The sequence below is a fragment of the Rutilus rutilus genome (assembly GCF_951802725.1).
Source record: "Rutilus rutilus genome assembly, chromosome: 21".
In the NCBI taxonomy this organism is placed as follows: Eukaryota; Metazoa; Chordata; class Actinopteri; order Cypriniformes; family Leuciscidae; genus Rutilus; species Rutilus rutilus.
The window spans coordinates 26,434,168-26,452,691 of record NC_140226.1 but is presented as its reverse complement, the minus strand read 5'-3'; the positions used below and the strand labels follow the sequence as shown (position 1 = coordinate 26,452,691).

The window sequence follows — 18,524 nt, the reverse complement described above, 5'->3', positions numbered from 1 at the left end:
TGGCCATGCACAAACATGTCCTTAAAACAACCCTTAACGTTCGTTTTCAAAACTGTGCAACTCACCGAGTGGTTAGTGGTGTTCGTTGATGATTAAAAACAAATATATACTACCTGTTTTTTGCTGGATTTGGTTAAGGCAAAGAAAATTGTACTTGTTCCAAAAAAGGATACCATCTCTACAAACATAGTTGTAATACAGCCTTGATAATCTAGTGCAAAAGTGCAAAAACTGCACGTACAAAACATTTTCGGGTATAACCCTTCATCAGTGCCATGTGTATCACACATGACACACTTTTGCAATTTATTTGTGGCCTCTGGACAATAAATTCTATTTTTTAATAACTATTTCTCGTGTGCTGATCTTTTGTCATTTTTTTATTTTTGAGCTATTTTTTGGATCTACGCACCGCAAGGAATTCTATTCATTCAAATTTTTTGGACTAGTGTCGGGCGCTACGCCTTTCCCTTCTCTCCAAATTGTTATTGTAGCCTTACCTCAGTCACTGAACTTCAAAAATAAACCTTGATTAAAAAAAAGTGCAGTGTATCAGCTCAGTAAAGCAGCCTGTTTTACATTTCAGTTTTGATCTTACTGCTGAGAACTGAAGATAATTGTCCCTGTCTGCTCTTTGGGAGTGTTTCACCTCTGGGATTCCTGACGTTTATAAAGACTGAGCCAAAAATAAAAGAGTGCTCAATCGCTTTTGGGTGATAAATGTGGGTCATTTGGCAAGGGCAAGCAAACAGTGAGAGAACAGTTACACGTGTGTGCGTTTGTCCACACAGGGTCATGGCCACTTGAAGTTTTTTAGCTTTATGCACTAGTTTCTTGTCTTCCGTGAAAGTCCAGACTGTCTGTTTTAGTAGTATATGTGTTAGTCTGACAGCTACAGTTGCATTCTCGGAAGAACTGTGAAATAAATATCTTTATTGAGCTGGAGAAATTGTAAATATATTAAATATTTCTTGTAGATTTCTGGCCTTTCAAGATGGCTGCCAAGTGAACTGAGTTGCCTGAAAGGGGTCCTGACATGACCGTTAAAACATCCTGTAAATACAAAAAGAGCATTTCACTGATATGACTGCCTCTAGAGCAAGACATTAACAAATACCTTTACATCATTGCACCATTTGTTGCGTCAAAAGCAAATAGAACCCATTATAATCATGAAAGCACGTTCAATTTCTGAAGTACTCTATGCACTTGAGCTACTCCCGACAACAGGACAAATGGAAGAGTAAAGCAACGTTTGCTTTGACATGTCCAGTTCAAACACACGTCCAACCCTAGTCATTGAATACTATTGAGTATCTGCTAACTAGGGCTGCAACTAACGATTATTTTGATAATCGATTAATCGGACGATTATTTTTACGATTAATCGATTAATCGGTTTATGTACTTATATTTTAGTTTTGCACAGGGTCTTTATCATTCAACATAGAGATTTTAACCATTTTGCATTGTCATATCCTCATCAAAAACATACTTGGAGTTGTGTTTTATTATGTGTAAGTAATCCTTTGTCGAACTTTTCTGCAATCAAAACACTGACCCATACGTACTTTAGCAAATTTCACAAGGAGATTTCAAATGTTTTCACCATGGCAGTCCTTAGGGCTCCTAAAGTAGTTTAACATCCCGAACAAAGCAAAAGGAATCTTGCAGAACATATTTTCACGAAGAATAAGAATAAAGAATACAGTTGCAGTAAATTGCATTTTATTTTTTCCTGTAAACACACAGCTTATACCTGGGAAACAGCTTTATAGCTTATGCTGTGAAATCAATCATAAAGTTGAAAGTAGCTCTTTTTTTGGTAAATTTATGGTAAACTTTCGTTCCTACCAAAACATTAGTTCCGAGAAAAAATAATGAATTGCAGAGTTTAACCATCATAGAGTTAAAGTGTATAATTTGCTTGTGACAAGTCCTGTCAGTTTAACAGAGAGCCCCGGCCGCGCGCGCGCACTCACCCGAGCGCTGTCTTGCTCTCTCTCTCCCTCGCGCATATTAATCATGATTAATGATTAGTTGTTAGTTGACAACTATTAGTTGACAACTATTTTAATAATCGATTTTAATCGATTAAATCGATTAGTTGTTTCAGCTCTACTGCTAACACAGAGTCCCCCGATTATTCTAATAATAAGATACTTACACATATATATATATATATATATATATATATATATATATATATATATATATATATATATACACACACACACTGTATAAAGACATTGGTTGATATGAACCTCTGTTTCAATAGTAGATGTTGTAAACAGACTGTGTGGTCATACAGATAGCCGATACCATTCAGTTAAAAAAAAATACAAAGCATAATCATGTAAACCCCTTTAAAGAGACTTTAGTCATAATTATCTTATGGTCTCATTTATGAAACCAATTGATATTTGTCATATGCCACTCTGACATTCACTCTGTATCATGGCAGTTTAATGAGGTTATAGTTTTTGACAGGAAGCCAGGAATGACCTTTAGAGAAAGACAGGCTCAGGGCTGACATACCTCCTCAGCGAGTTCACACACACAGCCTGCAGTCAGAGACCAGCCCAGCTTTACGAAAACACGCTGGGGCTCCTTCATTTTGGGAAATTCCCATATTTTCAAATCAAAACCTGTTTTTCCTCTTCAGAGCTTTACTATATAATATTGTAATGCAATTTAAATGGATTCATTTGGGGTTTTAGTGTTTCATTTCTTATTTATACAAAATAATATAGAATACTAATATCGTCCATTTATCAGCTATAACATGAAATAGTTCATTTTAAGTCAATTTACATTTTATTTGTTTCTTTTTATGGAAATTTCAATTTAATTTCTTTATGCACGTTGTTTCAAAGCAGCTTTACAGAGAGATATTGCAAAAAATAATGATTGACTTTTCAATATTGACCAGAATTTTATATATTAGTACATCTGTAGTCAAAAAGCTATTATTAAAATGGGTAGTCCAGCATTTTGATTGGGTGAGCCATTCAAGGCGATTTGATATTCACACATGATTTTAATTCCATTTAAATGTGATGCGTTGCTTTCCAACGATACACAGTCTACAGATATGCTTTTTTTATTGTTATGTTGGAATTATCATAATTTCAAGTTAATGGATTTGACTGTCATGATGACATGTAAAATAAACAGTTAAAGGTAGTTAAGCATCTCTCATCTTTTTATTATAGCCTGTTACCTGGTGAGGTTTTTTTTGCTCTTCTTGCCAGAGCATATAGCATTAAATAAATGAAATAATGTAGTGGTTAAATATTTTGTCGTTGCCATAGAAACTAATTATTCTGAGTCCAATGACGCGAACCGTTCAGAGTGAAATCTCGTAATTACAGTAATTCAGACATGATGTGAACACAGCATTAGGCTATAATGAACAGCAATACTTAGTGGAGAAATTGTTTTTGTGTCTGTTATCATTAATAAATTAGATTATTTATTGAACATGGGTGCCTTTTATTTTATTGCCACCATTTTATACGTGTGCTTAACACACCTTTTTGGAAAAACAGCTTGTGTTGAATTTAGATGTTCTGAGCAAATCACTTTGTTATTCAGTTCATTAACTGTTAGTTATAGTTAAGCTCACAAACTGCTGGCTAAGAAAGTAACAGAGTGAGAAACAATGTTAGCAGTTTATTTTGACCTTAGATTGAAAACTGGCAGGTTATATGGAGGACTAGGAGTGACATTTCAAAATAAAGTGATTTAATAATTGAATAATTCAAACATAAACAATTAAAAGAAATCAGTCCATTTTAAATTGACTAATTAATAGGCAAACAAAACTGTTTTAATAATATATTTAAGTAAAAAATAAGATTTTTAAATAAATGGACATTTAAACCACAAAACCAGTCACATGGGTCAATTTCTTTAAATTGAGATTCATACATCATCTGAAAGCTGAATAAATATGCTTTCCATTGATATGGTTTGTTAGAATAGGACAATATCTGGCCGAGATGCAACTATTTGAAAATCTGGAATCTGAGGGTGCAAAAAAATCGAAACATTGAGAAAATCGCTTTTAAAGTTGTCCATTTATGTTCGCGATTGTGCTGCATTCACTCACAAAAATAAATGTTTTATATATTTACGGTTGGAAATGTACAAAATGTCTTCATGTAACATGATCTTCTACTTAATATCCTAATGATTTTTGGCATAAAAGAAAAAGCGATAATTTTGACCCATACAATGTATTTGTTGGCTATTGCCACAAATATAGCCTACCCGTGCGACTTGTGGCCCTGGATCACAAACTGGTTTTGTGATCCAGGGTCACAATTAATGTTTTATGGATGACTAGATGTGACGCTTAAAAATAAAATTAAGGAATAAGTTCATACACGGACAAATTATAATTTGTCTATCATAATATATATATATTTTTTGTCTTTTTCCACAAATGTTGTATGTATGCAAAATGTATAATTTCAAAGGTACACATTTCTAGTAATTGTGCAGTTAATTATCATATTGTATTTTCAGAAATTTTGGAATATTTTTCCTCTCCCCAAATTTGTCACTACCAAAACACACTAATAAATAATTTAAGGCTTATATTGACCTGATATTTAGTTTACATCTGCTTTGTAAATATATATTTTTGTGACTTTAGTGACAATTTAAGATACTTTTGATTCTAACTCAAAGATATGCCAATGCTAATCAGCACATGGTTAACAAGCACAGTTCTGAACTGTTGTACACACACACAAACTAAATTTTATCGAATAACACTAAAAAAACTATGATGTCAGAACCGAAACTTCACCACGTTTCAGTAGTGACTGTTTCGATAGTGCCAATTTGAGATACTTTTGAGCCTAGTTCAAAGATGATAACCAGCACATGGTTACCTAGCTCAGTTCTGAACAGTTGTACACACATAAAAACAAAATTTTATGGAATAACACCCAAAAAGGTTTGCTTAATTGCAGAAAAACGGTGTTTGGTAGTGACGTTCCTTAAAGTTACACACAGATTTTCAGACTTTTGAACACATTTCCCTCAAAATGATGGTACCTATCTACAGTGAGAGAGCGGCACACAATAATATTTCCTGATCAAAAATATAGGGGTGTGGTTAAAATCAGTCTCAGCCAATGGACTAAAACACACACTGTTTCGGTAGTGACATGAAAATGCGGGACACTTTTTTTTTTTTTTTACATAAAGTTTCATGATTTAAATATAAAATAAAAGGGTTTTTTTTTTTACTTCACTTTTTAAAAGAAATCAAAAAGATATTTAAAAAAAAACCCACAATTTTTCACAAGTTGAAATTTAGGGGTTAGGGTTCGGGACCGCCATCTCCCAATTGAAACTACCCAATAAATGATGATTTTATATATATTAAAGCAGAACTTGGTCACTTTTTTAACTTAATAAAACTGTCTAGAAATCATTTGAATGGTTAAACAACCTGTTCTGGTTATATTGGTGACTTTCCCTGCTCCCCCCAGCGTTCCCAGGCGGAAAACCAACCTTGCAACTTCGGGACTACCGTCCCGGCAAGATAAAAATTGGAAGTCTCGTGAGAAGCGAGAACGAGAACGAGCGCGAAACACGAATTGCTTTACGTCATGTCAATGTTCTAAGATAATGTGTATGATGTATTACCCACCTCGGTAGACAGACATAGCTCCACATGATACAGTTGGCTTGCTCCGATCATAACAAAACGTACATGAGCAGCGGTAGGGAGGGGGAGGAGGACGTAAGTGAGTTTGTTATGACAGTGTTGTGAAATATACGCCCCACAGCTGTAGGGGGAGCTCGTGGGGAAAACATGCGACAACAAAAGGGAAAATCAGCGAAGAAGTGACTAGAGTTCGCTAGAGTTGCCGAGTTCTGCTTTAAAACCTTACTGATATTTTAAATATTATTGTGGGATTCAATAGATAATAGAAGGATCTTTGTAAACATCTAAAATTTGAATACTTAAATGCTTATTAAATGTGTCTTTTGGTTGTGGGATAGCAGTTTGCACAAATTCTGTAGAATGGCCCATATAGGCCTGTTTTTGGGCATCGTTTTGCAGAGTAAAAGGGCGGTCACACTGCACTTTCTGTTCCATTGACTTTCATTTAAACGCATACAAATGCTTCAAACCAAAAACGCAAGCTCCTGCGAAAAGTTTTGCATTTCGCTGCGTTCCAAAGTTCAAGTTTGGTGATCTCTGACCTGCAAATTTGCATCACGTGAAGACGTGTGACCAGAAGAAGATTGATCCGTCATGCCGTGACTTCTTGGCTGAATTAAAAGAACAATATTTTTGCAGTAAAGTCGAGTAGATCGTATATTCATTATTATATTTTGAGTGCATTACTATTTGTTAAATGTTGAATTTATGTTAAAGTCCCCAATGTAGTCAATAATTGTATCCCTTAAAACTTATCTTTGATCACCAAAATTACATATTTAAATGTTTTTTCTTTGAAAAAAAATTCTTCATGCCTTAAAATAGCTTGAATGTAACTCTTTTGATCTAATACAGCCATGAGTCTTTTTGGGAAAGATGCAACAAGTTTTTCACACCTGGATTTGGGTATCCTCTGCCATTCCTCCTTGCAGATCCTCTCCAGTTCTGTCAGGTTGGATGGTAAATGTTGGTGGACAGCCATTTTCATGTCTCTCCAGAGATGCTCAATTGGGTTTAAGTCAGGGCTCTGGCTGGGCCATTCAAGAACAGTCACGGAGTTGTTGTGAAGCCACTCCTTCGTTATTTTAGCTGTGTGCTTAGGGTCATTGCCTTGTTGGAAGGTGAACCTTCGGCCCAGTCTGAGGTCCAGAGCACTCTGGAGAAGGTTTTCGTCCAGGATATCCCTGTACTTGGCCGCATTCATCTTTCCCTCGATTGCAACCAGTCGTCCTGTCCCTGCATCTGAAAAACACCCCCACAGCATGATGCTGCCACCACCATGCTTCACTGTTGAGACTGTATTGGACAGGTGATGAGCAGTGCCTGGTTTTCTCCACACATACCGCTTAGAATTAAGGCCAAAAAGTTCTATCTTGGTCTCATCAGACCAGAGAATTTTATTTATCACCATCTTGGAGTCTTTCAGGTGTGCTTTCATGTGTCTTGCACTGAGGAGAGGCTTCCGTCGGACCACTCTGCCATAAAGCCCAGACTGGTGGATGGCTGCAGTGATGGTTGACTTACTACAACTTTCTCCCATCTCCCGACTGCATCTCTGGAGCTTAGCCACAGTGATCTTTGGGTTCTTCTTTACCTCTCTCACCAAGGCTCTTCTCCCCCGATAGCTCGTCCCAAACGTCTTCCATTTAAGGATTATGGAGGCCACTGTGCTCTTAGGAACCTTAAGTGCAGCAGACATTTTTTTGTAACCTTGGCCAGATCTGTGCCTTGCCACAATTCTGTCTCTGAGCTCTTCAGGCAGTTCCTTTGACCTCATGATTCTCATTTGCTCTGACATGCACTGTGAGCTGTAAGGTCTTATATAGACAGGTGTGTGGCTTTCCTAATCAAGTCCAATCACTATAATCAAACATAGCTGGACTCAAATGAAGGTGTAACCATCTCAAGGATGATCAGAAGAAATGGACAGCACCTGAGTTAAATATATGAGTGTCACAGCAAAGGGTCTGAATACTTAGGACCATGTGATATTTCAGTTTTTCTTTTTTAATAAATGTGCAAAAATGTCAACAATTCTGTGTTTTTCTGTCAATGTGGGGTGCTGTGTGTACAATAATGAGGAAACCTTAAATGATTTTAGCAAATGGCTGCAATAACAAATAGTGAAAAATTTAAGGGGGTCTGAATACTTTCCGTACCCACTGTATAAACAACATTTAAAAGTTAGATTTTCACCACAGGGGGACTTTAATTAAAAAAGACGCTGCAAATGATCAAAGTCTAGTGTGACCGCAGCTTAAATGTATATTACCCACTGATTCATTCTTCGATTTATTATAATGTGGGAAAAGCATTACATTATGCCTGTTCTCATCCCAGTCTGGTGTGTTTTTGACATCCGACTGATCTCGTTTGGGCAATTATTTTCTGAAAGGGTTATGAAACCCTACAGTATTACAACACAATGCTTAATGGTGAAATATTTTATATTATGATAAATGAGGTTCAAACTGTGCCCATGGGGCAGGTAAATGATTCTGCTCTTTTCAAGGATGATTGATTAGAACCCATAAGTCAGATAAAGAGAGTGAGGGAACATTGTGTTCATGTTTGTGGAGACTGGGGCATCCATATCTTGAAATATTCAGGCATGTACTTCTCAGATTTCATTGTGAGACTGACCCATTTCTCTGAAAATAAATAATGGAGGGGAGACTTGGAGACCAGCACAAAACCTTTGAGAAGTTCCACCTTCTGCACCTATTTCATATCTGAACATCTAAAAGACTAGAAGTAATGCTCTCAATATGTACTAGTGTGACCATTTGAGCAACAACAAATTCCATTGGAAACCATATTGTCTGCCAAAATACCATAGTTACAACAGTTATTGTTGCTGCTTTAAAAGCATAAATGATAATAACATTTATTGTGTTTTATGAACTTATCACAGGTTTGTGATCCTAACCACAATGTTTGGTCTGTCATTTTGATGAAACATAACATATTATGTGGTTGTATAAAACTACATATTTTCAAAATGTTCAAGTATATGGGATGAACAGTCATCTTAAGCCATGTCACACTGTAGTATCTCAGTTGCCTTTAAGGTCAGACTGTACGGCACTCAAGACGCGTTAAAAACGGACACACGCAACAAGACTCGTCCGGAGTTGTACATCATCAAACCGTGATACGTTCAGTGACATGAGCTGCATTTGCATGCGGAATAGAAATGGTGGCTAGCAAACAATCATATACTCACCCTCATGTCTTCCCAATCCTGTATGACTTTCTTTCTTCTCATGAACACATAAGAAAATACTTTATTAATATTTTTCTGTGTTTGTCATGCAGTGAAAGTCCAAAACAACTCTAGACCCCACTGACTTTTTGTATGGGCAAAAAACACAAAAGAAAGAAATGCATATTGCATAGACATGAGTAAATTATAACAGATTTTTCATTTTTGTGTGAACAATCCCTTTAATGCAAATTGCATTACATTAATTTTTAGGGGTATTTTTTATAATGTTGTAAATCATATTGCAGCCTGATAAATGATTGTTCTCTTCTGTTCAGTGATCTGATAAGAAACTGAAATGAGGGCATAGTTATGTTCTCTCCTAGGGCTGCATTGTTGAGGATTACTTGTGTTTTTCCTTGTTATTGTTTCTCTGTTGGAAAGTGATAATTGCTTTCTGAGTAATGCAGCTCAATGAACTTTCTCATGCACCACCTTTTCTCACAGAACATTTGTCACTGCAGACCTTGTCGACTGATGTAGAGGGTGGGTAAATTGGGAAGGAATGGTTAAGTTGAATCAGAACCTGATTCATAATTCCAAACAATTTCTATTAAAGATTATTATGGGATTTGAAGAAGCACACCTCTTTTTAACACACACACACACACACACACACACACACACACACACACACACACACACACACACACACCGAACACACATACATATATATATATATATATATATATATTCACTCAAGAATCATTAAGTTCATCTTTGGCCACATATCAGCATAACGATATCATGCACCCCTGTTTCATGAGATACATAGTTAATGTGGTCTCTTTTCTCTGTGCTGCTCAGATGAGGTGGTAGCCTGAGAGAACGAGCATCAGAGATGGATGGATGTGGACGAGCAAGACGGGTTGTGACAGGCTGAAGGAAGAGTGATGTAAGACCTCTGAGCTCGACCAGCAAAATCAGCTTTCTTTGGCGTGTCTGTTCTTAAGATACTGGAGGCTGCGTTGGTGCATCATCTAGCCATCAGTACTTCACCCCGTTTGACTTATCAAGCGGAAACAGCCAGGACTTTTTGTGCAAACGACGAATGAGAGCTTGAGAGCCCTTTAACGTCTGTAGCACTAGGGATTTGTTTTTAATTATGTGCTTATGCTCAGAGAAAATGTCATTTGATTGTCTAATGCAAAGCCTCTCTGCTCTCTGAGAAATTTATTATACTTATGGTGAGAGGTTAAGAAAAATATTAAACTGATGTGCAACCTCATATCATTTATGCAGTGGACATCTATGTCAGATAAAAAGACAAAGGTACAAGACTGTGTACTTGAAGGTTTTAAAGCGAAAAAAACAGCATAGTCAAATTTAGGAGAATTTCAGACATAAGTATAATTTGGCCAAAATCTCATGTTATTATTAAAGGCAAAGTGCTACGCACAGGCTATTTAAGATGACAAATGCTAGACTAAAGCTAGACATTAGGTCACCTGATGGAGTTTTGCCACTGTTGCCTTTGGCTTGCTCAGTTGGGGATATTTGGGGATATTTAATTTAATTAATCAATCAACAATACTATTGATCAGCATTACCAAACGTGGACGTTTTCCACTAGAAACAAACATTGATGTATTATTTTAATTTAATACTGTGAAGCTGCTTTGATACAATCTGTATTGTGAAAAGCGCTATATAAATAAACTTGACTTGACTTGACTTGACTTGACTAAAGGCCCTTGCACACTGAGTCCGAAATTCGCATCCAAAATTTTTGCACGTTAAAAAATAAATACGACCTCACGTTATGTCAATCACGCTTGCACACTGCCTCCGAATCTGTCGTCCATCATAAAAAAAATTCGGATCAGGTTCGATTTTCTGCGTTTTTCGCATCCGTAGCAAGCATTTTGAATGGTGTTTTGACATTTCAGAGCCACCGAATCACGAATACGAAAAAACGCATTCGAAAATTTCGGACTCAGTGTGCAAGACTCTTCTCCATTCTTCAAATACTTTAAACATATGTAGTGTTTTTTGAGAAAATGCTGAATTTAGTCAAAGAACCAGTTTTTATTTACCCTTGCATTACACACAAGCAGAGACCGTTCACAATTTTTACCACACTTCATTCACAATTGAGGCGGGGTGGAGTTCTGAGGTTTTACCGACAGTTTGATGATCCAATGGAGTTACAAGGTTTAGTCACAATACTTTTTATTGGTTAAAAATGTGCAAAACCCACATACAGACATAAAGGATGACCAACAGTAATGATTAATGAAAAAAAAAAAAAAGTCTATGGAGATACAAGGTTTCTGCGATTTTATATATATATATATATAAACAATATATTTTACATTTATTGCAAAATATGCGTATTCATATACAAATAGTACAAATACAAAAGTATTTTGAGAGCGTAAATGAGAGTCAGACTGATCTGATTTGCAGTGCTTCACTGGAGTGGGTGTGTGCTTAAAAAAAAGTTATTTTGGCGAGACTGGCTTGATATAATTCTCTGATTGGTGGAGAATTCTTTGCACTCGATAATGCTCTGGCTAAAAACCACTAACAACCACTCAAAACACCTGGCAACCACCTAGCAATGTGGCATCAACTAGTTGTAGCACATTTCCATATAAAATCTTTATGTAACAGGACAAAGCCAGGGTGAGTGAAATGTTTCCGGTTTCATTTGATGTCGGCATAGAAAGTACATCACACAACTCTCTGCATCACTGACTGAAATGTCTAAAAGCATCCTGAGTGATTCTCAGCATAAGGTATCCAACATAACCTGCCTTAAGCACCCGTTCCTCGACCTGCAGAAGCGGTTCCCTTTTCCCCAGTTGCTTAGCAGCCAAGCAGAGTGTTGATGTTCTCACAGGCACTTCCTGTAAACACTTAAGACACAAGCCTCTCTGTGCACAACAGCCCACTTCAGCGTGAGAAAATGGAAGTGTCTCATAGTCGAGACTTCCAAAAATATCCCTCTCTGAAAAACTGTAAAAAGAGGAGACGTAGGCAGAGAGTAATGTACTTCTTTTCTCTCACTTTCTCTCTCTCCTACCCTTCTCATTTAAGGAGTACCACGCAGTGAACTCATCTTTCATTCAGCAGCAGAAGCCGAAAAAATTGCTCCGTCTATCTGGTCCGACTTTTCATTCCATTACAGTCAGACTAGAATCCCGAACGCATCTCAGAAAACCTCTTTAGGCTGCGGAATACAAATGGGGGTAAATAATGTATTTTCCCCTGTCACCACTGCATCTGTGAGACCATCTTAAACGTAATGTGGCTAATTTGATGTGCATTTAGAGGGCTGGTGTTTGTGATGCCGTGGATATTAGCGATGAGAAGCACTTATCGTGGCTGCAGCAGCAGTCGGCACTTTAGATTGACAGCGGTTAAAGGCTTTGTGCCGTTTGTATAGGTGTATTAAACTGTGTAGGCTTTGTCTAATAGCAGCTATTCTGTGTTTCAGCTCTGCAGCAGGCATCATGACCACAGCTAGGTACCGACCCACCTGGGATTTGGCCCTGGACCCGCTGGTGACCTGTAAGTTGTGCCTGGGAGAGTTTCCCTTGGAGCAAATGACCACCATCACCCAGTGCCAATGCATCTTCTGCACCCTGGTGAGTAGTATCTGAATGGATTTTAGGGTTCAAAAAGCATGTTTAAAAAATATATATATTTTATTTATTTATTTATTTATATTGTTTTATTTTATTTTTATCAGCATAAAATAAAATGAAATGCATAAAAAATAACAAATAAATAAAAATAAAATAAAATATTTGCTTATTTGTATTTTATTTTATGTGATATATCAAAATTAAATAAAATAAATTAGAAATAATAAGAAAATACATTTAAAAAATACAACTATTTTATTGTATTAATTGTATTTAAGTTTAGAATAGAAGTCAATGAGAGATTTCCACAAAGATTTAAAAATAATGTGTGCTTTCAGCCATATTTTATGAATATTTCTAGATTTCATTTCTGTCTTTAGGTTTCACTGTTGTAGGAATGGAACGTCTAAAAATAAATGAGTGGGATTCTTACATAAGCCTCAGACATTTTGAAATGTGTCTATATATAAGCACAGTTCACAGCTATAGACGGAATATCCACAGGCCAACTGAACTGTTCTTTTTTTTTTTTTTTCAGAAATGTGATTCATAGTCCAGTAATAAACAGTCTTATTCAACCCTCTGAGGTTTGCGGTTCTGACTTTCCCTTTGTTGTGTAGTTATACTGATTTGAGACCAGTTTTATTTATATCTTGAGGTTGCAGGCAACATTTGGGGAAAGGAAGCTGCTAGAGTAGGGTAAAGGGAAAACATCTCCTCATCTGACTCTGAGAAGCCTTGTCTTGCTTTTGTGTCTTAGCTCACTAGAGACAAAACTGTCTTTGTGTCTTAAGCGAAGCATGTTTATGGAAACAACTCCCTCAGACTTTGCCTTGCCAGACATTCCTAAAAGCTCAAATACACCGTTTTTGATGCGTTCAAATGAAAATTATTTTATTTGTATTTTTTTTTTTTTTTTTGAGAGAGAGAGAGAGAGTAGGAGAGAGAGAAAATATGACCTGATTTTTCTCCTGAAGCAAAAATGAAATAATAAAATATGGTTTGTTCACAGCCTATTAAAACAGTGAGTTTGCAAATTGCTAACACTGAAGGATAATTAGTCTTGGACAAGCGACTGCATCTTCATTAAATTGAGATGTTATATGTTTTTTTTTTTTTTGAGGATGTTAACCGTGCATTACAAGTGGTTTAGTGAATTTGTTTACACATAATGTATTTTTCCATATTTTCCATTTTATTAATTTCATTTTTATGTCTTATTATCCTTTTAAAGTGCCTGAAGCAGTATGTGGAAATTCTCATAAAAGAGGGCTTTGAAACGGCCATCAGCTGTCCAGACTCAGCCTGTCCAAAACGTGGACATTTACAAGAGAATGAGGTAATGTCAACATACACTACCGTTCAAACATTTGGGGGCAGTAACATCTGCATCACTGCATGATGAAGCCTATAAAAGGCAGTTAGATTCCCCCTAAAATGCAAGATACTGGGGCAAAAATGCCCTGTATGATTTTTTTGTCTCATATTTATATCATAAGATATAGTTAAGCAATATCATACACAAGCAACAACTGCAATATCACACGAGTCTTCTATTCAAATAAATGCTGTTCTTTTGAACTTTTTGTTCATCAAAGACTCCTGATAAAAATGTACCGTTTCTACAAAAAATATAAAGCAGCACAATTGTTTTAAACATTGATAGTAATAAGACATTTTTCTTAAGCATCAAAACAGCATATTAGAATGATTTCTGAAGGATCATGTGACGCTGAAGACTGGAGTTATGATGCTGAAAATTCAGCTTTGTCATTACAGCAATAAGTTACATTTTAAAATATATTCACATAGAAAACAGTTGTTTTAAAATGCAATATTATTTTATACCATTGCTGTTTTTATTGCCATTTCAAAAACATTACAAAATTACCAAACATTTGAACGCTAATGTGCATATTCCTGCATTTTGCAAAGCTTTTTAATGCTAAATATTTACTATTATAAAGCAGAGTTGTGATTGGTCAGTACAGCATGCATGTCAGGGACTTTTTAATTTTACTATCAGGGTTTTTAAACAAAGGGCCCTTAAAGGGATAGTTCACCCAAAAATTAAAAGTAGCCCATGATTTACTCACCCTGAAGCCATCCTAGGTGTATATGACATTCTTCTTACAGTCGAATACAATCGGGGTTATATTAAAAAAGGTCCTGGCTCTTCCAAGCATTATAATAGATGGGTATCAATGGGTTTATTTTTTTGGAAGTCCATCAAAGCGCATCTATTCGTGATAAAAGTGTTCGAAACGGCTCTGAGGGGTCTTCTGAAGTGAAGCGATGCGTTCGTGTAAGAAAAATATCCATATTTAAAACTTTATCGACTAAAATAACTAGCTTCCGGTGGACACCCATTATAACGCTTGCAAGAGCCAGGACCTTTTTTAATATAACTCCGATTGTATTCGTCTGAAAGAAGAATGTCATATACACCTATGATGGCTTCAGGGTGAGTAAATCATGGGCTAATTTTCATTTTTGGGTGAACTATCCCTTTAAGATACAGATAACATACAGAACTATCAAGTAATTAATAACTGTGTCTAACTAATGATCTGTTAAGCATTATATAATGTAGTTCTGTTAATCTTGGTGGGGAGTCTGAAAAGGATGAATTTGTCAGGATTAAAGGGGTTTTAGGAACTCCAGTTTAATGCAGTTTTTTTTTTTCTACAAAACCTGCAATAGTCACAGCTTCTAAAACAACAAATACGTTACCGTCCAAATAAAAGTCCTAAAATGGACCTGCATCTCATCAAGCGGAGATTAAAGCTCTTTTAGCATAAAATGGATGCTGAAACCTCTCCACTCTGACTCTCCCCTCGGTGTCTTGCACCACGAAATCCTTCCAAGTATGAGGTCAGTCCGAGGGCAGGGTTCCTCCTCGGCGCTGCAGGCTCATTGTGAGGATGGCTGGCTCGTTCAGTATCAAAGCAGCTAAACCAGATGAATCAGACCCAGATGCAAATCATCAGAGCAACTAATGTGCCTTTTTGGGGGGGCAATCCTTAAAGCTGAAGTATGTTGTTTCTGCACCTCTAGAATCACCAAACAAAAATTCAACATGCATATTCCTGCTGTGTTGTTTGATCTCAAGACAGTGATTAGATTAGAAACCGTATTTGTCGTTGGATGCGTGTTTACCCAAATCAAATTGAATGCTAAATGCAATACCTGCAATATCTGCAAAGCAAAGAGTGCTTTTGTATCCATCCACAATGTTTAATCATTGCTTTTGTCCACTTTCTTTCTCTCTCAGATTGAATGCATGGTGGCCACAGAGATAATGCAGAGGTACAGGAAGCTGCAGTTTGAGAAGGGTAAGTGGAAAGAGGCTGTCTGTCTGTCCATCAGGGGCTGATGAGGCACGTGTGCGTGTACATGTTGATGGTGAGCTCCATCAGGGGCGAATGAGGCACGTGTGCGTGTGCATGTTGATGGTGAGCTCCATGCTTGCTGTCCTAGATGACTCAGAATGACTCACTGTAGACAAATAGGCCAGTCCAGGTGTGAGGATGAAAGAGATGTGAGTGGACTTGCACTGGACTCGTGTAGGTCCAGCTGACCTTATGCTGTCACAGAATGGAGGCTATTACCTGTACTGTCTGTTTTTCTTCGATGAGAGCCTGCCACCTGCAGACACCTTGTTTAACGTTTTCTGATTATCATTTGCACTGTTTTTTTTCTGGAAAATGGCAGATTCAAATCTTTGTACTTTGTCCACGTGAGCACCAAGGGCTCAAAGTTTTGAAACTCGTGCCAGTTTCTTATTTTTCTACTTTCAATATTATTTAAAAAAACGACTGAACGAATGATACACGGATTCACAAGGGTTAAGAACAAATGGTGCAACCAAATTAAGTATAGAGTTACAAACTAGCTAGTAGTTAATAAACCTCTATAGTTGACTCCAATTTTATAAATGGCTGTTGGAACCCTATTCTGGCCACTAAGAATTATTTACGAACCCAAGGTAAACTATAAACAGCTTTAAAATCCAGAATGACATTAATCCCGGATAAAAAATTACCAATGGCTAACAATTTGAAGTGTGAGAGGGACAACTTCATACCTTTGGCACATTTTTCAGAGCATATCTTCATAATTCAGAGTTTAAAGCATTGCAAACCTTCTATGAAAATTACAAGTGTGAAACCCAGGGTTAAAATAGACTTAACCCAGGATTTTAAAAAGAGTTAAGTGTAAATGAAGACTCTTTGTGTTTCCGCTCTGTATCCAAATCAGTCTGTATGCTGACCTGAAATAATTTTTATAATTTTAACAAATGTTCTAGTCAGAAATCTCCAAGATTAAAAGACTAATAAAGAGTAAATTAGACTATTGCTAATTAGGGCTGTCACTTTACGCTCGCAAATCGATTGCACAATCGATCAGACCAACCAACACAAGTTTCGAAAACGAAAATAGGGAATCGGTTTTAACGGTCTTTTCTCAGAGCGCGTCCACGATACGCTCGCAGCGAACGCACGTCACACAGCAACTGCAGGCTCTGACAAACACGCATAAAAGCAAATTATACTTCTGCATAATGTTTCTCTTTTTACTACAAAAATGTGAATTCTGCCGGTATCTCATGCATACAGATACAGATTCGGGCTCCGGTCTACAATCGCCTACGTAGGCGAAATTTGTTTGACATTTCTAATGGTAAACACAGCCATGTTGAAGCCTGCAGTGATGTTTTTCATTGATGTTATGGCAGTCCACTCTGCTTATTGTTTTTTGAGAATGTTGCACTCCTGTTTGTCATTGTGCACGAAACTTCACGCCAATAAATCATCAGGAATATTGCTGACTTGTGGGCGTCTCAAGCGCGGCGCGCCCTCTTTACCTTCGTCCTAATGCCTGTTAGTTGTCTGTGGATTTGCCCATATTTGGCATTTAAAATGGAAACGTCTTTAGACATGGAAAATCGATCTTACAATCGATTCAATGAACAATTATGTCTCAAAAATCGAACAGGATTTTTTCACAAAAGTGACAGCCCTATTGGATAGGCTTGATCGAAAGCATGAAGGTTCCCCTAAACAGATAAGACCTGAGGATCTGTGCCATATACCTGGCGTATGAATCTTCTCTTTCATCATTTTCTTCAGTAGGGGATCCCAGGCTCTGGACTCTGATAGTCTCCAGTTGTTTGAACCACAGGATGCATTTGCTTGAGAGATATTCTCTGTCCACCCCCTCCAGTGCGTTACATTAGCCTATTTTGAAAAAGACATAAGGGAGGGAAATAAATGTAGTTACGTGTTGTAGTTGTTCCGATGCTATCTGGCCCTGTTTACACCTGATATTAAGATGCGTTTTAGTCGATCAGATCACAAGTAGACGAGGGAGACACATTCCCGTTTATACCTGGTGTTTTAATTTGTCTCTTTTGTCCACTTTCAACCTCTTCTGATTTCTTTGAGGTGGGTAAATTTTTTCAGATCATTCGATCTAATGGACAAAATGAGGTCATGCAATTTACATATGAACGCGATCGGAGACAACGGAAACACACACACAGAGCTGCAGCTTTCGTTTCTGCTCTGATATCCGCAAGACCACGACGAACACTGTGAGTGCGTGTTAGAAATCAGAAATGGTAAGAGAACATTGTGCTTGGTAAGTTTTTCGTCTTCAAACCAAACTTGGGTCTTCAGCCGACAAAGTTTAAATCCAGTCTGGCTAGTGCGCTTCCCGTAATGTTTACACATTAGGTCAGTAGGCGGAGAGTTGGTGGTCTTTTGCGGATGTTCGAACGCATTCAACCACATGAGTGTCTTCACCAGGGGTGCCCAACCCTGCTCCTGCCGATCGACTGTCCTGCACAGTTCATCTCCAACCCTAATCAACCACACCTGCCTTTCATTTTCAAGCGATCCTGAAGATGTTAATTGGTTGCTTCAGGTGTGTTTGATTAGGGTTGGAGATAAACTGTGCAGGACAGTCGATCGGC

The 18,524-nt window shown here is 37.2% G+C and overlaps 1 protein-coding gene across 2 annotated transcripts in view; it reads left to right on the top strand.

Annotated features, from left to right (window-relative positions):
• Positions 1-18,524, top strand: part of rnf144aa (ring finger protein 144aa) — a 41,117-nt gene that overhangs the window by 8,395 nt on the left and 14,198 nt on the right. The window contains exons 2-5 of one of the 2 annotated variants that reach the window (XM_084394354.1): positions 9,762-9,849; positions 12,397-12,547; positions 13,782-13,886; positions 15,822-15,882. In XM_084394354.1, the coding sequence (XP_084250480.1) occupies positions 12,413-12,547; positions 13,782-13,886; positions 15,822-15,882 (301 nt within the window). In that variant the 5' untranslated portion in view covers positions 9,762-9,849; positions 12,397-12,412. The remainder of the gene's footprint in view (positions 1-9,761; positions 9,850-12,396; positions 12,548-13,781; positions 13,887-15,821; positions 15,883-18,524) is intronic. The other variant, XM_084394353.1, reaches the window with a different exon arrangement.